General features: G+C 47.0%; 1 protein-coding gene across 1 annotated transcript in view; it reads right to left on the bottom strand.

Annotated features, from left to right (window-relative positions):
* The window catches only part of LOC126427973 (nascent polypeptide-associated complex subunit alpha, muscle-specific form-like), a 243,096-nt gene that overhangs the window by 22,558 nt on the left and 195,728 nt on the right, over window positions 1–24,810 (bottom strand). The window contains exon 7 of the mRNA XM_050089859.1: window positions 6,088–6,258. Coding sequence (XP_049945816.1) covers window positions 6,088–6,258 — 171 coding nt within the window. The remainder of the gene's footprint in view (window positions 1–6,087; window positions 6,259–24,810) is intronic.

Here is a 24,810-nt window from a genome sequence, read left to right as displayed (position 1 = left end):
GTTCTGGCTTTCATAATATCGCCCACGATTTTTCCCTGAAAGGAGAAACTAATGTTCATTGAATAAGGTGTATTTACACTGATGGCCAAAGAAACTGGTATAGGCATGGAAATTAAAATACAGAGATATGCGAACTGGCAGAATACAGTGCTGCAGTCGGTAACGGCTACATAAGACAAGTGTGTAGCGCAATTATTAGATCGGTTACTCCCACTACAATGGCAAGCCATCAAGATTTAGGTGCGTTTCGGGTGGTGTTATAGTCGGCGCTCGAGCGATGGGACACAGCATCTCCGATGAAGCGATGAAATGCGGATTTTACCGTACGCCCATTTCACGAGTGTACAGTGCATGTCAGGAATCCGGTATAACATCAAATCTCCAAAATCGCTGCGGCCAGGAAACGATCCTGTAAGATTGGGAACAAAGACGACTGAATAGAATCGTTCAACGTGACAGAAGTGCAACTCTTCCGCAAATTGCTGCAGATTTCAATGATGGGCCATCAACAGATGTCAGCATGTGAATCATTCAACAGAACATCATCAGTCGTTTCGTAACCTTGAAACGAGTTATTTTTCTGTGTTTTTCAGTGAAAGAACATAAATAATCTACAAAGTACAACAGTTACTATATAGTTTCACTTAAATACACTGTTGTTATTATGCTCTTTCAATGAACACTACAGAAAACTAACTCGTTTGAGGGTTAGGAAACGCCTGAAACAACTCACTAAAGGATGCCAACAATGACAAACGTTTCTACATTCTTAATGGAAAGTAAACAAATTTACTTGTGTAATAATCTTTGCTTCCCTGGATGTTCTGGATAACTACTGCAGATACACGTCTGGGATATGTTTTATTAGATTCACCAGACCAATAACAACAAAATAAATGGAAATCGTGCTTTACCTTAACCTCGTACAGTTTTGCGATGGCTTCTTATTAGCGAAGTTGCTAAACTTCAGGTAAAATCTTTTACTAGCCGTAACTCTGTAGGTAAACATTTGCGGACCTATGTTTATATGAACTTTTTTCTTTAGGGTTACTTGTAGAATAACGTATTAAAACATTCATATATCTTTGTGAATCTCCCTGTATATTGGATGTTAACAAATTTCTCTTCTTTCGAAATGCTTTCCTTGCCATTGACAGTCTACATTTTATATCTTCTCTACTTCGCCCATCATCAGTTATTTTACTGCCCAAATAACAAAACTGAACTATTGTATGTATTGTATTGTATGTTAACTGGGGACCTAGAAACGACGGAGAGGTTCCGTCCCCGCCGCAGCCGCAGTGGTCCGCAACCCCACGACGACTACCGCAGTCCACTTCACCCCTCCGCCGCCCCACACCTAACCCAGGGTTACTGTGCGGTTCGGCCCCCGGTGGAGGCCCCCAGGGAACGTCTCACACCAGACGAGTGTAACCCCAAATGTTTGCGTGGTAGTGTAATGATGGTGTACGCGTACGTGGAGAACTTGTTTGCGGAATAAGGGGAACCAGCCCGCATTTGCCGAGGCTGATGAAAACCGCGTAAAAACCATCCACAGACTGGCCAACTCACCGGACCTCGACACAAGTCCGCCGGGCGGATTCGTGCCGGGCACCAGGCGCTCCGTCTCGCCCGGAAAGCCGTGCGTTAGACCGCACGGCCAACCGGGTGGGCTAAACTGAACTATTTCTTTTGACTGTCTCGTTTCCTAATCTAATCCCCTCAGCATTGCCCAATTTAATTTTAGTCTATTCAATTACCATTGTTTTGCTTTTGTTGATGGTCATCTTATGCCCCCCCTTTTAAAACGCTGCTGATTCTGCTCTATCGCTCTTCCAAGCATTTTGGTCACTCTGACACAATTACGATGTCATCTGCAAACCTCAAAGATTTTCTTTCTCCTCTCTGGACTTTAATTCCTTATCCAATTTTTCTTTGGTCTCTTTTACTGCATGTTCAATGTACAGGTTGGCCGGCCGCGGTGGTCTCGCGGTTCTAGGCGCGCAGTCCGGAACCGTGCGACTGCTATGGTCGCAGGTTCGAATCGTGCCTCGGGCATGGATGTGTGTGATGTCCTTAGGTTAGTTAGGTTTAAGTAGTTCTAAGTTCTATGGGACTTATGACCACAGCAGTTGAGTCCCATAGTGCTCAGAGCCATTTTTGAATGTACAGGTTGAATAATATGGTAGTCTGAGATGAGGGAGCTACCACATGAGGGGAAGTCGTAGTGGGTCGCAGCAAACCAGAGGAGCCATTAAAAGAACAACAAATGTAACAAGGGGATTAGCAGGCTGCCAGATTAGTACTAGGGCTGTTTGAGACACTTGTGCCAGAGTGACGCTTGTATAGCGAGAGAGCTTTCACATTCGCTCCTTTACCTAACCCACAACGAACCTGTCACATCCCAAACGATGTAAAGGTGGAAGGGGGAGAAAAGAAAAGAAAGAGATGGAACTATTGATGTCAGCTGCATTGGGACTTTATGCGATACCAGTGGTGATGAGTGAAAATGTGTACCGGACTGGGATTCGAACCTAGAACCTCTGCTTAGCCACAGCACCATCTGGACACAGCGTTGACCACAACTGTGTGGACTGTCTCGGCATGCCTCCTACGCGACCCAAGTTCACACCCAGCACCACCGATTCGCTGCCCCGTCTACGTCTTTCATTCCTGCTAACTGTAGATTCCTGCTGGAGGTCGAATGTAAATGTGCATCCACACTGGAGGTCGTGGGTTCATTGCCCATCGATGTGAATCAATTATATAAAATATGGCGTTTCAGTCTTCAATCGCTATTCTTTATTTTCAATTACAGGTTTCAGGCTAGTGAACCGAGTGTTCTATATGGACAAGTTACTCTGTAACTACAATATACACTCCTGGAAATTGAAATAAGAATACCGTGAATTCATTGCCCCAGGAAGGGGAAACTTTATTGACACATTCCTGGGGTCAGATACATCACATGATCACACTGACAGAACCACAGGCACACAGACACAGGCAACAGAGCATGCACAATGTCGGCACTAGTACAGTGTATATCCACCTTTCGCAGCAATGCAGGCTGCTATTCTCCCATGGAGACGATTGTAGAGATGCTGGATGTAGTCCTGTGGAACGGCTTGCCATGCCATTTCCACCTGGCGCCTCAGTTGGACCAGCGTTCGTGCTGGACGTGCAGACCGCGTGAGACGACGCTTCATCCAGTCCCAAACATGCTCAATGGGGGACAGATCCGGAGATCTTGCTGGCCAGGGTAGTTGACTTACACCTTCTAGAGCACGTTGGGTGGCACGGGATACATGCGGACGTGCATTGTCCTGTTGGAACAGCAAGTTCCCTTACCGGTCTAGGAATGGTAGAACGATGGGTTCGATGACGGTTTGGATGTACCGTGCACTATTCAGTGTCCCCTCGACGATCACCAGTGGTGTACGGCCAGTGTAGGAGATCGCTCCCCACACCATGATGCCGGGTGTTGGCCCTGTGTGCCTCGGTCGTATGCAGTCCTGATTGTGGCGCTCACCTGCACGGCGCCAAACACGCATACGACCATCATTGGCACCAAGGCAGAAGCGACTCTCATCGCTGAAGACGACACGTCTCCATTCGTCCCTCCATTCACGCCTGTCGCGACACCACTGGAGACGGGCTGCACGATGTTGGGGCGTGAGCGGAAGACGGCCTAACGGTGTGCGGGACCGTAGCCCAGCTTCATGGAGACGGTTGCGAATGGTCCTCGCCGATACCCCAGGAGCAACAGTGTCCCTAATTTGCTGGGAAGTGGCGGTGCGGTCCCCTACGGCACTGCGTAGGATCCTACGGTCTTGGCGTGCATCCGTGCGTCGCTGCGGTCCGGTCCCAGGTCGACGGGCACGTGCACCTTCCGCCGACCACTGGCGACAACATCGATGTACTGTGGAGACCTCACGCCCCACGTGTTGAGCAATTCGGCGGTACGTCCACCCGGCCTCCCGCATGCCCACTATACGCCCTCGCTCAAAGTCCGTCAACTGCACATACGGTTCACGTCCACGCTGTCGCGGCATGCTACCAGTGTTAAAGACTGCGATGGAGCTCCGTATGCCACGGCAAACTGGCTGACACTGACGGCTGCGGTGCACAAATGCTGCGCAGCTAGCGCCATTCGACGGCCAACACCGCGGTTCCTGGTGTGTCCGCTGTGCCGTGCGTGTGATCATTGCTTCTACAGCCCTCTCGCAGTGTCCGGAGCAAGTATGGTGGGTCTGACACACCGGTGTCAATGTGTTCTTTTTTCCATTTCCAGGAGTGTATGATCTAAAGATGGGCAGCTAGCCCGAAACCGGTAATTGAAAATAAAGAATAGCGATAGAAGACTGAAACGCCATATTTTATTTAATGAACGATCGCGGAATTCACATTGAGACAATCATGTCTAGTTTTGATAATCAATTATATGTATGCATGGTGCCTTTTTTTTGGTACTTGTCATTTCGATAGGCAATGAATCCACCACTTTCAGTGTGGATGCACAGTTAGGTTCGACCTCCCGCGGGAAACTAAAATAAGCGATCAACGAGAACACTGATGGCGACTGGGCGTAGGTAGTGCTTGGTGTGAATGCGGTTTGGGTAGAGGGCATGCCGAGATGGTCTGCACATTTGTGAAAGATACTGTGTACAGATGGTGTGGTGGTTAACACAGCTGCACACTAAGCGGAGGTCCCAGGTTCGACTCCCAGTCTGGCACGCATTTTAATTCGTCGCTACTAAAAAAGAAAAACTAACCCCATCCAGATGGGGTACTTCATGCGGTATCAGTGGTGTTGAGTGAAAATGTGTACCGGACCAGGATTCGAACCCAGGATCTCTACATTAGCCACAGCCAGTGTCTCTGCATTAGCCACAGAACCATCTGGAAACATTGTTGACCGCAACTGTGTGGACTATCTCGGCATGCCTCCTATGAAACCCAAGTTCACACCCAGCACCACCGATTAGCAGCCCATGTCCTTCATTCCTGCTAACTATAGATTCCTGCTGGAGGTCGAATGTAAAGCTGTATCCACACTGGAGGTTGTGGATTCATTGCCCATCGATTTGAATCAATTAGTATGCATGGTGTCTTTTTTTTTGTACTTGTCTCATCTTGGTGGGCGATGAATCCAGCACTTTCAGTGTGGATGCACAGTTAGGTTCAACCTCCCGTGGGAAGCTAAAATAACTGAGCAAGAAGAGCACCGATGGCTACTGGGCATAGGTAGTGCTACGTGTGATTGTGGTTTAGATAGAGGGCGTACCGAGATAGTCCGAACATTCTTGAAAAATACTGTGTCCAGATGGTGCAGTTGTTAATGCAGCTGCATACTAAGCGGAGATCCCAGGTTCAAATCCCAGTCTGACATGCATTTTAATTCGTCGTTACTAAAAAAGAAAAACTAAACCCAGTCCAAACAGGCCTTGGAAGACCCAACCATTACCGACCGACCGTCGTGTCATCCTCTCACCCCATGGCCATCACTGGATGCAGATATGAAGGGTCATGTAGTCAGCACACCGCTCTCCCAGCCGTTGTCAGTTTTCGCGACCGGAGCCGCTACTTCTCAATCAAGTGGCTCCTCAGTCTGCCTCACAAGGGCTGGGTGCACCCCACTTGCCAGCAGCACTCAGCAGACCGGACAGTCACCCATCCAAGTGGTAGCCCAGCCCGATAGCGCCTAACTTCAGTGATCTGATGGGAACCGGTGTTACCACTCTGGCAAGGCCGTTGGCTAATTCGTCGCTACTGGTTCCACATAAATGCCCCATGCATCAATAGTTCCTTGTCTTTCCTTTTCTTTCTCCCTCTCCACCTTTACGAAAGATGTTCCTACCTGCAGATTCTGGGTAGTGTTTCTCCTTTCGGACATGTCTGTAAGAAAATGCACCACAAATCTTGGGTGTAGCTACAGATCAGTCTGTCACTAAACGCCGCTGCGTAAGGCCAGTTATCCCAGCAAAAGCCCTAGGCTCTGTAGTTATGTCTGGCTGCAAAAGTGTCACTCCGCGCAAATGTACCGACACTGTAGTAGAGGGTTATGTTGTTGTTGTTGTTGTTTACCTGTGCGCCCGAGGCTCTGCCCTCCGAGGACGCCCTGCTGCTGAGCGAGCGCTGGCGCAGGTAGTCCTTGTCGTCGAAGATCCTGACGTCGCCGCCGCCCGGCTTGTGCGTCACGTTGGCCAGCGAGCCCACCTTGCTCTCCGCCTTCACCTCCAGCTTGTGGCTCTCGATCTGCGGGCAGGAAGAAAGACGGCAAGGGTTAGACAGGGGGCAGCGCGGCCTACTATAGTCCGAACAAAGAACGATGGCGGTTCGCGCACGTCAGGGCACATGTGGGGATTCCATTGTTGACGATTCCAAGCGGCAGATGGGGTACGCGCATGCGTGTGCTTCCCACTCGAATAAAGCGTATATCCCACAAACTGTGTCTCTCGCTTGCTTATGCGGAATTAAACACATACCATCACAATCAGCGATGATAACTCGCAACAAATGGAATCGAAATTCACTAAGCAACTCGCCACAACCACGTGTAATGCTCGCATTGGATACAGCGTTCACAGAAGAGCGCTCAGAATGTACTGAACACTCAATGGCTGTCGGAGAATGCGTGACGTACGTGCGCAGAACAAGCCTAAACTCGACCGCCATCGCTCGTGAATCCGACTATAGCACACCAGCTCCACCGCATGGTGAGCACCACCAAATCTACCTGGCCCGTCTCAAGCTGCTGGACATGGAAGAGCGTCTGGATCTTGGGCCATGGATGATGTACACCGCACATTGTAATACCTAGGGATTTGAAAAACCTATAGGTTAAAACCGATACCGGTATTTTAGTTCTAAACACCGGTATTTTTTGGCATTTGTATGGTCTCAGCTATAACAAGTGATTTCTTTATTTTTTACTAATAACTGAGTTAAAAAATCGAAATGTCATTTGGCCATAGCGGCAGTGCTAGACTTTTTCGTTTTTAAATCCACATTTTTGAACAAAGGAGCAATTTTTATTCGTAAAATTTGCACTGATTTAAAATATATTACAGAAAATGGGAAAAGCGATCAGTGCTGGTTTATTCACAACGACGATAGAAATTAGCAACAAACACACAGTGTAATAATCGGTACAACATTGCTAAGACAATAATTAACCATGGTATAAGGTTACGCATGTAGGTGCAGTCTGCAGGACTTGCCTCCCCCCCCCCCCCCCCCTCCACGTGGTCTACACTGCAGTTTCTCGCTGTCTCTGGACATCTAATGTCTTGCAGAATGGCACCAACCCTAGTCTGGAAATATTTTTACGAAGCGACGTAGCAGTGAAGTACAATGTTTCATCTGCTTTAAAAGATTAAAGAATTCTGTCATTTCTATGAAATAATGAAGGAGGAAGGATATTATGCTAACAGTAACAAATTAAAAACTTAACAATAGTTCATTCTTAGTGTACAGTATAAAGAGAGTAGCCGATCTGCTGCCTGTTTCTGCAATATATGCCTTTATCTGAATGTAGCCCTTGAAAATGGACAAACACCAAAAGTAGAGATTTTCAGCCTCAGTTTTCACTCTTTAGCACTGAGTATTGGTAAGACCAAAATAGTTGTATGACCCCAGATCACAACCTGATTTCTGAGCAGGATTTCAAAAAATTAGAAATCGTAAGAACGTTGGTGGTTTTCTTACACAGTGTAAGCTTTCACGTCTGGTACTGACATCACTTACAGCTTCTGGGCTAAAAGAATGTGGTCAGTATATAAAACGTTCTCCTAATGTTTCCTCTCGTACCAGGGGAGACACCTTCAGAGGTAAAATGGCGAACTTCGATTACAACTCCACCGAGCGCCGAACATGTGGGTGTATCTCTGGTGGTGCCAACATTCTCGACTGAAAGTAATCGATCGTCATTGTTACATTGCAATGTTTACATCCAAATTATATCTAATATAGCAACTTCATCTATTATGTTAAAATTATTGCGGCGTATATGAATCTCAATGAGCATTCTGTACACACGGGCTATGTTTTCGATATGACACTCGCACCGTTAATTTTATTTCATGATCACCCTCTTGGTAAAGATGTCCCGCTACGACCGATTTATCCGTATGTCCCAGGCGGCAATTCCTCTTGTGCTCAACCGGACGCATGTTACCATTTCTTTTTGTGGTGCTTATATAAACCACACCACAACTGCAAGGAATTTTATATACACCCCAGCCAAAGGATGACGTATATCTTTTGCCGATCTTAAACATTCATCTATCTTACTCGTGTGTCTGAGGGTAGTTTCTACACCACACTTGCTCAACACTTTCCCAATGCTGAGATCTGTAATCGTACTAATGGAAGGAAAACTTTCCCTTTGGGGGGCCATCATTTCCGCTCGATCTTGATTCCCTCACTAGAGTGAAGTGCTCTATGTCTGTTTAGAACAACCACTCTTCTTGAATGTCCACTGTAGATGTTACAGCCCATCTTTTAAACAAGTCGGTTTTTCAAATTTTATGCGCCCTGTCCACCAAGGTTTCAATCACACCTCTTTTTTGTATGATCCACGAGGATTCAGGTTTCTTCTCACCTTGTCTCTACCTTGTGTTTGATCGGCCAGAACATTATTACCACCGACGTACTATCGTTATAAACCCGTCCAGGCGATAGCAGAGTCACCTGGCGAGGACACTTGCATCGGGCATGTAGTATCAGTGAGTGTGCTGTCCTTGTGTAGAATGGGGAAGGCCAGCGATTTATCTGAGTTTGACTGAGGGCAGAAAAAATGGTTCAAATGGCTCCAAGCACTACGGGACTTAACATATGAGGTCATCAGTCCCCTAGACTTAGAACTACTTAAACCTAACTAAGGACATTACGCACATTCATGCCCGAGGCAGGATTCGAACCTGCGACTGTAGCAGCAGCGCGGTTTCGGACTGAAGCGCCTAGAACCGCTCGGCCACAGCGGCCGGCCGACTGAGGGCAGACTGCGATGGCCCAGAGGCTGCAGCCCCATTATGCTCTGGTGAATATTCAAGTGGACACCCATCGGTACAGTGAAGCCCATGCAAGGCATGATGATTGCCAAGGAGTATCATACACTGGTTGAGGACGATGTACACCAGCATTTCGCAAACTGCATGACTTGTCCAACCTTCAAGGAATCTTGTGGTGAGTGTTTCAACATGTAGCGAAACCGAGGTGAAACTACGTCCGGAGGTCGTGGGGTTGGGTGACCACCCCTCACTACAGATGTTGGACGTCGTAGGCTGGGCAGGGTGGTAAAACAGGACAGGCGATGAACTGTGGCGGAACTAACACCAGACCTTAATGCTGGGCAGAGTACAACTGTGTCTGAAGATACAGTGCACTCCTAACGATGAACCTCCACAGCTGATGACCCATGCATATGTCAACGTTAACACCATGAAATCAGCAGCTACGACTGAAATCGGCACTTGACCGTCGGCACTGGCCATGGGCGCAGTGGCAGAGCATTGCACGGTCTGATGAACCCTGATACCTTCTTCATCGTGCTGGTGGGAGGATGTGGATACGTCATCTTCCAGGGGAACAGCTCCTCCATACAGTACTGTGGGACGGAGACAAGCTGGCTGCAGCCCCATTATGCTCTGGTGAATATTCACGTGGGCACCTACCGGTACAGTGAAGCCCATGCAAGGCATGATGACTGCCAAGGAGTATCATACACTGGTTGAGGACGATGTACACCAGCATTTCGGAAACTGCATGACTTGTCCAGCTTTCAAGGAATCTTGTGGTGAGTGTTTCAACATGTAGTGAAACCACGTCCGGAGGTCGTGGGGTTGGGTGACCACCCCAGACTACAGATGTTGGACGTCATAGGCTGGGCAGGCTGGTAAAACAGGACAGGCAATGAACTGTGGCGGAACTAACACCAGACCTTAACGCTGGGCAGAGTGCAACTGTGTCTGAAGATACAGTGCACTCCTAAGGATGAACCTCCACAGCTGATGACCAATGCATATGTCAACGTTAACACCACGACATCAGCAGCTACGACTGAAATCGGCACTTGACCGTCGGCACTGGCCATGGGCGCAGTGGCAGAGCATTGCACGGTCTGATGAACCCCAATACCTTCTTCATCGTGCTGGTGGGAGGATGTGAATATGTCATCTTCCAGGGGAACAGTTCCTCCACACTGTACTGTGGGACGCAGACAAGCTGGCTGCAGCCCCATTATGCTCTGGTGAATATTCATGTGGGCACCCACCGTTACAGTGAAGCCCATGCAAGGCATGATGACTGCCAAGGGTTATCATACACTGGTTGAGGACGATGTACACCAGCATTTCGGAAACTGCATGACTTGTCCAGCCTTCAAGGAATCTTGTGGTGAGTGTTTCAACATGTAGCGAAACCGAGGTGAAACTACGTCCGGAGGTCGTGGGGTTGGGTGACCACCCCTCACTACAGATGTTGGACATCGTAGGCTGGGCAGGCTGGTAAAACAGGACAGGCGATGAACTGTGGCGGAACTAACACCAGACCTTAATGCTGGGCAGAGTACAACTGTGTCTGAAGATACAGTGCACTCCTAACGATGAACCTCCACAGCTGATGACCAATGCATATGTCAACGTTAACACCACGACATCAGCAGCTACGACTGAAATCGGCACTTGACCGTCGGCACTGGCCATGGGCGCAGTGGCAGAGCATTGCACGGTCTGATGAACCCCGATACCTTCTTCATCGTGCTGGTGGGAGGATGTGAATACGTCATCTTCCAGGGGAACAGCTCCTCCATACTGTACTGTGGGACGGAGACAAGCTGGCTGCAGCCCCATTATGCTCTGGTGAATATTCACGTGGGCACCCACCGGTACAGTGAAGCCCATGCAAGGCATGATGACTGCCAAGGATTATCATACACTGGTTGAGGACGACGCACGCCATTTCATGACAGTCATGTTTCCCGACAGCAGTGGCATTTTTCAACAAAACAACACACCATTTCAAAAGGCCAGGAATGTGATGGAGTGGTTCGAGGAATGCAGTGATGAATACCAGATGATGTGCTGGTCCCCCAACTAGACAGATCTGAACCTGATCGAACCCATCTGGTATGTGACTGAATGTGGCGTCCGAGCTTATCGCCCCCTCCCTGCCATTTATGGGGATTTGGTGACCTGTTTTTGTGCAGGTGTGGTGCCAACTCCCTACAGCCACCTACCAAGGCCTCACTGCTTCCATGCCACGACGCGTCGCCGCTGTTACCCGTGGCAAAGGTAGGCATACCAGGTATCAGGTAGGTGGTCACAATGATCTGGCTCATCAGTGTTCATATTTCATTGTATGCATTGGTTGCAAGTGTGTGTGGTAGTGTCATAGTGTCGCAAGGATCAGTTAAGTCAGGTGTAAGAAGAAAAGGAAGCTGCCAGATAATTGCATCTGAACATTCATTCAGGTACTTCAGCACATACTTGGTTTCGACAGAACAGGTGTAGCATCTCAAGTAACACTTAGCCAGCCAGGTGTTACGATGTATATATTCCGTTCTTAGCTGTTACATGTTTGTGGCCGGCCGAAGTGGCCATGCAATTCTAGGCGCTGCAGTCTGGAACCGCGAGACCGCTACGGTCGCAGGTTCGAATCCTGCCTCGGGCATGGATGTGTGTGATGTCCTTACGTTAGTTAGGGTTAAGTAGTTCTAAGTTTTAGGGAACTAATGACCTCAGAAGTTGAGTCCCATAGTGCTCAGAGCAGAACCATTTGAACCATTTTTACATGTTTGCGACAGTAGAGTATACTCTGAGAATCCAACTTTATATTCAGTGTGGGAAGAGTACGAGAAATGTTGATATTCGTGGATTATAGTGTGAAGATATTGTAAAGCACATCGATGTTCACAAGTTCCAGGACATTTCATAAACCTGTCTTAACCCTACTCGTAGCTGGTTAATCAGTCAGCAGCCAGATAAGCGAGAGGCACCGCTCCAGCTGTTCACCGTTGTGTCCCTTCTACCCTCCATCTCTACACCTTTCATCTCCGTTCCCAAGGTGGCTTCCATCAACTCCGCCTCCCGGATGATGCCCTCTCTCCCTCCATTTATCCCTCCTATCAACTCTGATCCTCACCCCCCTCCATCCTCTTCCTGGGCTCTCTCTCCCCCCCTTCCATATTCTTTCTTCCCCGCCTACCCTCTCTCTCTCTGCCCCCCTTTTCTCCCCCGAGTCCTTTTGCATTTCCCTTCTCTGCCTTTCCCCATTTCCCTCGCGTCTGCCCTGCCCCCCCCCCCCCTTATGAGTCATCTCCCTCCTTTGGTTGCCCCCCTTTCGTTTTTCCTCTCCTCCCTCCTTGTTTCCCCTCCCCCACATCTGTCCAGGTCCCCCCCCCCCATCTGCCCTTCGCTATGGTGTGTTATCTTTGTGCCGACATTTTACTGCAGTGTTTACAGTGAGTGTACAGTGTTGTGTGTCTTTTCCAAAGTGTTGCAAACGGACATCATACTGTCACCGGGTGTGCTTTTTATATCTCTTGCGAACAGAAACCAGACTGTCGCCATGTTTTTTTTTAATTGTCTGTCTGAAGAAAGATTAAGGAAAGGCAAACCTATATTTCTAGCATTTGTAAACTTAGAGAAAGCTTTTGACAATGTTGACTGGAATACTCTCTTTCAAATTCTGAAGGTGGCAGGGGTAAAATACAGAGAGCGAAAGGCTATTTAGAATTTGTGCAGAAACCAGATGGCAGTTATAAGAGTTGAGGGGTATGAAAGGGAAGCAGTGGTTGGGAAAGGAGTGAGACAGGGTTGTAGCCTATCCCTGTATATTAAGCAAGCAATAAAGGAAACAAAAGAAAAGTTCGGAGTAGGTATTAAAATCCATGGAGAAGAAATAAAAACTTTGAGGTTCGCCGATGAGATTGTAATTCTGTCAGAGACAGCAAAGGACTTGGAAGAGCAGTTGAACGGAATGGACAGTGTCTTGAAAGGGGGGTATAAGATGAACATCAACAAAAGCAAAACGAGGATAATGGAATGTAGTCGAATTAAGTTGGGTGATGCTGAGGGAATTAGATTAGGAAATGAGACACTTAAAGTAGTAAAGGAGTTTTGCTATTTGGGGAGCAAATTAACTGATGATGGTCGAAGTAGAGAGGATATAAAATGTAGACTGGGAATGGCAAGGAAAGCGTTTCTTAAGAAGAGAAATTTGCTAACGTCGAGTATTGATTTAAGTGTCAGGAAGTCGTTTCTGAAAGTATTTGTATGGAGTGTAGCCATGTATGGAAGCGAAACGTGGACGATAAATAGCTTAGACAAGAAGAGAATAGAAGCTTTCGAAATGTGGTGCTACAGAAGAATGCTGAAGATTAGATGGGTTGATCACATACCTAATGAGGAGGTATTGAACAGAATTGGGGAGAAGAGGAGCTTGTGGCACAAGTTGACTAGGAGAAGGGATCGGTTGGTAGGACATGTTCTGAGACATCGAGGGATCACCAATTTAGTATTGGAGAGCAGCGTGGAGGGTAAAAATCGTAGAGGGAGACCAAGAGATGAATACACTAAACAGATTCAGAGGGATGTAGGTTGCAGTAGGTACTGGGAGATGAAGAAGCTTGCACAGGATAGAGTAGCATGGAGAGCTGCATCAAACCAGTCTCAGGACTGAACACCACAACAACAAGAACTAAGTTACCTGTCTGCTTCCTGTGTATTTTATTAGCTTTGCCAACCCTTTGCCTATGTTTTAACTTTCCACCATTTTCCGCCTTTTACGATTTAAGTCACCGTTTTATCGCCTGCTTTTATTGTTTCTTGTCTTCTTCCTACGTATTAAAAAGTCTGTAGGCTGCAGAGCAGCGTAATGAGCTGCTGCCAGCCCGCCCCCTTCGGGGGGAATCGAAATTCAATAAAAGAAAAAAAAAAGAAAACTCCAGCTGTACCGCCGTGTGTCAGACAATAGGCCTGTAACGTCGCGGGCGGTACTCTCAGCGATTAGGCAAACAGGGCGCGCCCTTCCTCCGCCCACCTCCATCCCTTCTAATGAGCTGCCACAGCCACTTCGGTGGATATTTTGCCGCTTATCGGCAGCTCGTTAAGCTCATAGGCATAATTCGGGGCGCCGGTCGTCTTATTTATAGGCGTTTAGCGGCAGTCCATTAGGGATAGACGCAACTCCTAGAGCCATGATCAGAAGAGCAGCTAAGAGCTACAAGTAATGGGCGCGATCAGATACCTGTACGATTCTGAGCACATTAAGCGAACGAAGTTGCTCTCCTTGTAACGGCTGTTTATCGTCGATCTAGCGATCCAAGCGGCTGGAAAAGACACAGGGCATTCCTGTTTTTGACGAGTGCCAGGGGACGGAAACATGTAATAGTGTGCCTGTGTAATGGTTCTTTATTTACGTGACCATTACGGCACTCCAACCCCAGTTCTCGATACCAGTAATATCGTACTGCCTTTTTGCGAAGTAAGATATTTTTGTGACATTATTCCAGAATGAGATTTTCACTCTGCAGCGGAGTGTGCGCTGATATGAAACTTCCTGGCAGATTAAAACTGTGTGCCGGACCGAGACTCGAACTCGGGACCTTTGCCTTTCGCGGGTAAGTGCCCTATCAACTGAGCTACCGAAGCACGACTCACGCCCGGTACTCACAGCTTTACTTCTGCCAGTACCTCGTCTCCTACCTTCCAAACTTAACAGAAGCTCTCCTGCGAACCTTGCAGAACTAGCACTCCTGAAAGAAAGGATATTGCTGAGACATGGATTAGCCACAGCGTAGGGGATGTTTCCAGAATGAGATTTTCACTCTGCAGCGGAGTGTGCGCTGATATGAAACTTCCTGGCAGATTAAAACTGTGTCCTGGACCGAGACTCGAACTCGGGACCTTTGCCTTTCGCGGGTAAGTGCCCTATCAACTGAGCTACCGAAGCACGACTCACGCCCGGTACTCACAGCTTTACTTCTGCCAGTACCTCGTCTCCTACCTTCCAAACTTAACAGAAGCTCTCCGGCGAACCTTGCAGAACTAGCACTCCTGAAAGAAAGGATATTGCGGAGACATGGATTAGCCACAGCCTAGGGGATGTTTCCAGAATGAGATTTTCACTCTGCAGCGGAGTGAGCGCTGATATGAAACTTCCTAGCAGATTAAAACTGTGTGCCGGACCAAGACGGAAACTCGGGACCTTTGCCTTTCGCGGGCAAGTGCTCTACCAACTGAGCTACCCAAGCACGACTCACGCCCCGTCCTCACAGCTTTACTTCTGCCAGCATCTCGTCTCCTACCTTCCAAGCTTAACAGAAGCTCTCCTGCGAACCATGCAGAAACAGCACTCCTGAAAGAAAGGATATTGCGGAGACATGACTTAGCCACAGCCTGGGGGATGTTTCCAGAATGAGATTTTCACCCTGCAACGGAGTGTGCGCTGATATGAAACTTCCTGGCAGATTAAAACTGTGTCCCGGACCGACACTCGAACTCGGGACCTTTGCCGTTCGCGGGCAAGTGCTCTACCAACTGAGCTATCCAAGCACGAATCACGCCCCGTCCTCACAGCTTTACTTCTGCCAGTACCTCGTCTCCTACCTTCCAAACTTAACAGAAGCTCTCCTGCGAACCTTGCAGAACTAGCACTCCTGAAAGAAAGGATATTGCGGAGACATGGATTAGCCACAGCCTAGGGGATTTTTCCAGAATGAGATTTTCACTCTGCAGCGGAGTGTGCGCTGATATGAAACTTCCTAGCAGATTAAAACTGTGTGCCGGACCGAGACTCGAACTCGGGACCTTTGCCTTTCGCAGGCAAGTGCTCTACCAACTGAGCTACCCAAGCACGACTCACGCCCCGTCCTCACACCGTTACTTCTGCTAGAACCTCGTGTCCTACCTCGCAAACTTCCCGAGTTCGAGTATTTGTCCGGCACACAGTCTTAATCTGCCAGGAAGTTTCGTTATTCACATTATTAATGTATAGGTCCCCCCCCCCCCCCCACCATGAACCATGGACCTTGCCGTTGGTGGGGAGGCTTGCGTGCCTCAGCGATACAGATGGCCGTACCGTAGGTGCAACCACAACGGAGGGGTATCTGTTGACAGGCCAGACAAACGTGTGGTTCCTGAAGAGGGGCAGCAGCCTTTTGAGCAGTTGCAGGGGCAACAGTCTGGATGATTGACTGATCTGGCCTTGTAACACTAACCAAAACTTGCTGTGCTGGTACTGCTAATGCCTAAAGCAAGGGGAAACTTAAGACGTAATTTTTCCCGAGGGTATGCAGCTTTACTGTATGGTTAAATGATGATGGCGTCCTCTTGGGTAAAATATTCCGGAGATAAAATAGTCCCCCATTCGGATCTCCGGGCGGTGACTACTCAGGAGGACGTCGTTATCAGGAGAGAAAACATCGAGTATAGATTTAAGTGTCAGGAAGTCGTTTCTGAAAGTAGTTGTATGGAGTGTAGCCATGTATGGAAGTGAAACATGGACGATAACTAGTTTGGACAAGAAGACAATAGAAGCTATTGAAATGTGGTGCTACAGAAGAATGCTGAAGATTAGATGGGTAGATCATATAACTAATGAGGAGGTATTGCATAGGATTGGGGAGAAGTTTGTGGCACCACTTGACTAGAAGAAAGGATCGGTTGGTAGGACATGTTCTGAGGCATCAGGGGATCACCAAATTAGTATTGGAGGGCAGCGTGGAGGGTAAAAATCGCAGAGGGAGACCAAGAGATGAATGCACTAAACAGATTCAGAAGGATGTAGGTTGTAGTAGGTACTGGGAGATGAAGAAGCTCGCACAGGATAGAGTAGCATGGAGAGCTGCATCAAACCAGTCTCAGGACTGAAGACCACAACAACAACAGGTACTCCGATGTATCGATATATTACAGTGATATGGTTCTTGTGCGTATTCATTTCTGTGAGACTGTCATAATCTTTGACTTACTTGTAACCGTTTTGCCGGGAATGCGCACAGGGCAGCATTTGTTTCACTTTGCAGAAGTTAAGTTGTTATTTCGCTTTGTAAAAGAACAGTCAAATCTTGTGTTTGGTTAAAGTGGAAATTAAGTATATGTTTTCTTGATGATGTGACAATTAAGAAGAAGTATATGTGAATTTACAAGAAGTTTAATAAAAATGTGATCGTGAACACCAAATCAAAAAAATTATTTCTACCATACCTTTGTTCTGATCTGGGATTGTTTGATCATTAAGAATTTCCTGAAAAACGCATTTGTTAGGTCTGGACCTTCTAGCAGTCAAAGTTGAGTCACTCTAGAATCAACAAGATGAGCCATAACAACTTCGACGGAATCTACGTGGGAATCCACTCAAGATAAGTGTCAAAATTAATGACTTTTTTACAGTGACTTCATTATTTCCATTCTGACGATACCATCCACAGTCAACAACTTTGTTGTTGCCCAATAAAGCGAACATATGTTGCGTGAGCAACATTATTAATCTGATTTCTAACCTACTTTGCAAGTGGTGGTATTGTTAGATCTGGATGGTCGTTCGTTAAAATGTCAGCTTCAAAGTTATTCATTCTTAAGCTAGATATGCACGTGACTGTTTCCCACTCTCGGAGAGCTCGTGCGAGTGAGTCGTGCCGTGTAAGCACGACATGTCGTGTAAACAGCGCTGGCGGTGTACGAGAATGGGGTAAGACCCCAGGTAGTCCGCTTTCAGCGAGTTCGGACCTCTCATGTAGACGGTAGCCTCCATCTCTCGAGAGTTGCTCGCAGTAGCTCTCAAACAAGAAAAAACTATATCGGGGGTACCCGGGACAGCTTGGAGTACTCGGAGGTGCTGAGGGGCATGTGGTGTTCACGATTTGTGCCGTATTTCGCAGTTTTCACGTTACCATCTACATCTACATCCATACTCCGCAAGCCACCTGACGGTGTGTGGCGGAGGGTACCTTGAGTACCTCTATCGGTTCTTCCTTCTATTCCAGTCTCATATTGTTCATGGAAAGAAGGATTGTCGGTATGGCTCTGTGTGGGCTCTAATCTCTCAATTTATCCTCATGGTCTCTTCGCGAGATATACGTAGGAGGGAGCAATATACTGCTTGACTTTTCGGTGAAGGTATGTTCTCGAAACTTTGACAGAAGCCCGTACCGAGCTACTGAGCGTCTCTCCTGCAGAGTCTTCCACTGGAGTTTATCTATCATCTCCGTTACGCTTTCGCGATTACTAAATGATCCTGTAACGAAGCGCGCTGCTCTCCGTTGGATCTTCTCTATATCTTCTATCAACACTATCTGGTACGGATCCCACATCTTGATGATACACACTCTGACAAAAAAAAAGACATACCACGAAGCAATTATCCGAATGGGACAGAAATCGGTACATGTCACGCACATGCATAGACAAACAAATGGTTACTGTGGTGTCACCGCCAGACACCACACTTGCTAGGTGGTAGCCTTTAAATCGGCCGCGGTCCGTTTGTATACGTCGGACCCGCGTGTCGCCACTGTCAGTGAATGCAGACCGAGCGCCACCACACGACAGGTCTAGAGAGACTTACTAGCACTCGCCCAGTTGTACAGCCGACGTTAATAGCAATGGTTCGCTGACAATTACGCTCTCATTTGCCGAGACGATAGTTAGCATAGCCTTCAGCTACGTCATTTGCTACGACCTAGCAAGGCGCCATTATTCTTTGCTATGTATCTAATGAAGCATGTACAGCAACGACAGATGTTCACCAATTGTGGATTAAAGTTAAGTATTATATCAACTACGTACTTTATTTGCTACTATTAATTCCCTTAACTGTTCCAGACCTCAGGCCAGTCTGCGTGTAATTAAACGCGTGCATTTTGGCCTCCTCTAGCAACACAGTGTTGGCTCTTCTGCCAACACTTCAGTTACAATTTCAGAAAAATTGGATGATTCATTCAAGAGAAAGGCCACAAGTTGAGCAAGCAAATAACGCGCTGGTCAACCTCTACGCTTATGCAAGTAGTTATTCTGCTTAGAATTGATCGACAGAGTTGTTGAATGCCCTTCCGAGGTATTTGCTGTCACATTCTGTCCAATTCGTGCGTTAGATTGTCAGATACCCGAGTTAGTTTGAGGGCTCTGCCCTTAATGCTCCAAACCTTCTCAGTCAGGGAGGGATCCGGCAAGCACAGCACGAAGACAAGCGGTAGAAACTCTAGGGCGCCTTGTCACGGTCTACGCGGCTTCTCCTGTCAGAGGTTCGAGTTCTCCCTCAGGGACGGGTGTCTGTGTTGTCCTTAGCGCAAGTAAGTTTGAGTTAGTTAAGTAGTGTGTAAGCTGAGGGAGCGGTGAGCTCAGGACTTTGGTCCTATAGGATCTTTCAAACCATCTCGGGATTTTGACTTTCTAACGCGCCAGTTCGACAGAATTCGGCAGATACCCATCCCATCAAGAGGACATGCAACAACTCTATTAATCAATGCCAAGCCATGTGTAGGCCAGACAGGATACGGTGGCCGATGCGCAGTGGCGAGTTTTCGTCCAAACTGTCGGATGAATTCTTTTCGTTTGTTCAGAAGTGGAGGCCGACAAGCGTTTTCCATCTTTCGGCAGGCTGGCGACAACAGAATCGAGGCGCATGCACTGCCGTCTTTCAGAAACGAATTTACAGAAACTATACGAAAAAAAGTTATCTTCACTTTACTTGTAGCTTTATATGTCAGGTTCATCATGACATGCTCATCATTTCGTTACTGCTCGTAGTTATTGGGTATTTACGTGGAAGTTAAACACTGTGCGAAATTTTCGAAATAGTTTGCGTCTGGTGCGTGTTACATAATATGTTGCTGCGTATGAAATGTAGTTAACATATTGAATTTTTCTTTAGACGTGGTTGGAGGTCTCTATCTGTCACCCACCTCGACAAAATTGATCTGCCGTAGTGCACTCATTTGCGATCGCTCTGCGCCAGCTATAAAGCCAGAGTGAAACATCCTCAACATTCCTTATATTTCATGATGGTTTGATATATCGAAATGAGATTTTGGCAAATGATAACACACAAAGAGGCAACGGCCTTGCCACAGTGGATACACCGGTTCCCGTCACATCACCGAAGTTGAGCGCTCTGGGGCGTGGCCAGCACTTGGATGGGTGACCATCCGGGCCGTCATGCGCTGTTGCCATTTTTCGGGTGCACTCAGCCTCGTGATGCCAACTGAGGAGCTACTCGACCGAATAGTAGCGGCTCCGGTCATACAAAACCATCATGGCGGCCGGGAGTGCGGTGTAGTGACCACACGCCCCTCCTCTCCGAATCCTCATGAGGATGACACGGCGGTCGGATGGCCCCTATAGGCCACTTGCGGCCTGAAGACGGAGTGCTAGCACACAAAGTGGATTTTGCTGTACAGTTATTAAGCGAAACTTCATTATCTGGCGTGCTATTTATTGAACTACAGACTTTGCTGATGGAAGAATGTAATTTTTAATGGCCATCGAAAGCTGGTGAAACGAGATATGCTATGGGTTTTGAAACAACATAAGTGAAGTCATTAATTTATATTTTATACCAAGAGTCTGCTCTTCCATAAGATGCTTCCATAACGCACCTGCACATTCATCCTCGTTGGCACGAGACTACTGCATCATCATCATCATCATCATCATCATCATTTAAGACTGATTATGCCTTTCAGCGTTCAGTCTGGAGCATAGCACCCCTTATAAAATTCCTCCATGATCCCCTATTCAGTGCTGACATTGGTGCCTCTTCTGATGTTAAACCTATTACTTCAAAATCATTCTTAACCGAATCCAGGTACCTTCTCCTTGGTCTGCCCCGACTCCTCCTACCCTCTACTGCTGAACCCATGAGTCTCTTGGGTAACCTTGCTTCTCCCATGCGTGTAACATGACCCCACCATCTAAGCCTGTTCGCCCTGACTGCTACATCTATAGAGTTCATTCCCAGTTTTTCTATGAGTTCCTCATTGTGGACACCCTCCTGCCATTGTTCCCATCTACTAGTACCTGCAATCATCCTAGCTACTTTCATATCCGTAACCTCAACCTTATTGATAAGGTAACCTGAATCCACCCAGCTTTCGCTCCCATACAACAAAGTTGGTCGAAAGATTGAACGGTGCACAGATAACTTAGTCTTGGTACTGACTTCCTTCTTGCAGAAGAGAGTAGATCGTAGCTGAGCGCTCACTGCATTAGCCTTGCTACACGTCGCTTCCAGTTCTTTCACTATGTTGCCATCCTGTGAGAATATGCATCCTAAGTACTTGAATCCGTCCACCTGTTCTAACTTTGTTCCTCCTATTTGGAACTCAATCCGTTTATATTTCTTTCCCACTGACATTACTTTCGTTTTGGTGATGCTAATCTTCATACCATAGTCCTTACATTTCTGATCTAGCTCTGAAATATTACTCTGCAAACTTTCAATCGAATCTGCCATCACAACTAAGTCATCCGCATATGCAAGACTGCTTATTTTGTGTTCACATATCTTAATCTCACCCAGTCAGTCTATTGTTTTCAACATATGATCCATAAATAATATGAACAACAGTGGAGACAGGTTGCAGCCTTGTCTTACCCCTGAAACTACTCTGAACCATGAACTCAGTTTACCGTCAACTCTAACTGCTGCCTGACTATCCATGTAAAGACCTTTAATTGCTTGCAAAAGTTTGCCTCCTATTCCATAATCTCGTAGAACAGACAATAACTTCCTCCTAGGAACCCGGTCATATGCCTTTTCTAGATCTATAAAGCATAGATACAATTCCCTGTTCCACTCACAACACTTCTCCATTATTTGTCGTAAGCTAAAGATCTGGTCCTGACAACCTCTAAGAGGCCTAAACCCACACTGATTTTCATCCAGTTGCTCCTCAACTAATACTCGCACTTTCCTTTCAACAATACCTGAGAAGATTTTACCCACAACGCTGATTAAAGAGATACCTCTGTAGTTGTTACAATCTTTTCTGTTTCCATGTTTAAAGATTGGTGTGATTACTGCTTTTGTCCAGTCTGATGGAACCTGTCCCGACTCCCAGGCCATTTCAGTTATCCTGTGTAGCCATTTAAGATCTGACATTCCACTGTACTTGATGAGTTCCGACTTAATTTCATCCACCCCAGCTGCTTTATTGCACTGCAATCTATTGACCATTTTCTCCACTTCCTCAATCGTGATCCTATTTCCATCATCATTCCTATCCCATTCTACCTCGAAATCTGAAACATTACTGATCGTATTTTCACCTACGTTGAGCAACTCTTCAAAATATTCCCTCCATCTGCCCAAGGCATCCACAGGATTCACCAGCAGTTTTCCTGACCTGTCCAAAATACTTGTCATTTCCTTCTTACCTCCCTTTCGAAGACTGCTAATTACACTCCAGAATGGTTTTCCAGCAGCTTGACCCAATGTCTCCAACCTGTTTCCAAAGTCTTCCCAAGATTTCTTCTTGGATGCTGCAATTATCTGTTTGGCTTTGTTTCTTTCTTCAACATAACTTTCTCTGTCTACCTGAGTTCTAGTATGTAGCCGTTTTTTATACGCCTTCTTTTTCCTTTTACAGGCTGCCTTGACTGTGTCATTCCACCAAGCTGTTTGCTTCCTCCTACTTTTACACACTACTGTTCCAAGACATTCTTTAGCCACTTCTAGTACTGTGTCCCTGTACCTTGTCCATTCCTTTTCCAATGACTGTAATTGACTACATTCAACTAACTGGTACCTTTCTGAGATCGCTGTTATGTACTTGTGCCTGATTTCCTTATCCTGAAGTTTCTCCACTCTTATCCTCCTACATATGGACCTGACCTCCTGTACTTTCGGCCTCACAATCCCAATTTCACTGCAGATTAAATAATGATCAGTGTCATCAAAGAATCCCCTGAATACACGTGTGTCCCTCACAGCCTTCCTGAATTCCTGATCTGTTATTATATAGTCAATGACAGACCTGGTTCCCCTGCTTTCCCAAGTATACCGGTGAATGTTCTTATGTTTAAAAAGGGAGTTTGTGATTACTAAGCCCATACTGGCACAGAAATCCAAGAGTTGCTGCCCGTTCCTGTTGGCCTCCATATCCTCTCCAAATTTACCCATAACCTTTTCATACCCTTCTGTTCGATTTCCAATCCTGGCGTTAAAATCACCCATGAGCAGAACACTGTCCTTTTCCTTTACTCTAGCAACTACATCACTGAGTGCCTCATAAAAACTATCCATCTTATCTTGATCAGTCCCTTCACAATGCGAATATACTGACACAATCCTAATTTTCTTGCTAGACACTGTCAAATCTATCCACATCAGTCGTTCGTTTACATACCTTATTGCAAATACGCTGGGTTCCATTTCTTTCCTGATGTAAAGCCCTACACCCCATTGTGCTATCACTGCTTTGACTCCTGACAAGTCGACCTTGTATTCTCCCACTTCTTCTTCTTTCTCACCCCTTACCCGAATGTCACTAACAGCTAAAACGTCCAGCCCCATCTTACTTGCAGCCTCTGCCAGCTCTACCTTCTTCCAAGAGTAGCCCCCATTGATATTTATAGCTCCCCAGACTATTGCACAAAACAACGAAATCACTGTGCTGCCTTGCTCTCCAAACCTGGCACTGGAGGATTTTTTGTTTTATTTCCAAAGCCGAAAACCACGTTTAATGGACGAAGATTTGCAACGATAGACTAGATAAAAAAAAATTCGCAAAGGTGCTTCGCGCGATCCAGCAAGAGGCAGAAGTGCAAACGGCGTTGGGAGCGGTGTATCAATTGTGGAGGAGAGTACTTCGAAGGAGAGCATGAGTAGAAGATAAGTGTAGAAATTTTTTTTATATACAGTTCCGTGTTTTTTTTAACAAACCTCGTAATGTTGAGGCATGATCCGTGGCCCCACGGACTGCTGACCTCGAAAGACCACACATTGTTCGTGTGCCTGCCCAGGTAGAGCACGTGCGACAGGAGCAAGACAGGTGATCCTCGCACATGGCAGACCTTCAAGTTCAGCACCAAGGACGCTTCACGAGCAACTCGTGTATCCCTACCATCTTCAGATTGTGGCGCAGTGTCTTACATCTGCCGATCACCCACCACAGGGTGATTTGTTGCACAGAATGATTTGTTGCACAAACTGCCACTCCGTTGAAACTTCCTGGCAGGTTAAAACTGTGTGCCGGACCGAGACTCGAACTCGGGACCTTTGCCTTTCGCGGGCAAGTGCTCTACCAACTGAGCTACCCGTGCGCGACTCACGCCCCGTCCTCACAGCTTTAATTCCGCCGGTACCTCGTCTCCTACCTTCCAAACTTTACAGAAGCTCTCCTGCAGAGTGAAAAATCTCATACTGGAAACATCCCCCAGGCTGTGGCTAAGCCATGTCTCCGCGACATCCTTTCTTTCAGGAGTGCTAGTTCTGCGAGGTTCGCAGGAGAGCTTCTGCAAAGTTTGGAAGGTAGGAGACGAGGTACCGGCGGAATTAAAGCTGTGAGGAGGAGGCGTGAGTCGTGCACGGGTAGCTCAGTTGGTAGAGCACTTGCCCGCGAAAGGCAAAGGTCCCGAGTTCGAGTCTCGGTCCGGCACACAGTTTTAATCTGCCAGGAAGTTTCATATCAGCGCACACTCCGCTGCAGAGTGAAAATCTCATTCTGGAAACATCCCCCAGGCTGTGGCTAAGCCATGTATCCGCAATATCCTTTCTTTCAGGAGTGCTAGTTCTGCGAGGTTCGCAGGAGAGCTTCTGTAAAGTTTGGAAGGTAGGAGACGAGGTACCGGCGGAATTAAAGCTGTG

Source organism: Schistocerca serialis, chromosome 12 (genome assembly GCF_023864345.2).
Source record: "Schistocerca serialis cubense isolate TAMUIC-IGC-003099 chromosome 12, iqSchSeri2.2, whole genome shotgun sequence".
NCBI classification, from domain to species: Eukaryota; Metazoa; Arthropoda; class Insecta; order Orthoptera; family Acrididae; genus Schistocerca; species Schistocerca serialis.
The sequence above is the reverse complement of the archived record's forward strand: the minus strand, read 5'-3'. Positions and strand labels throughout refer to the sequence as shown.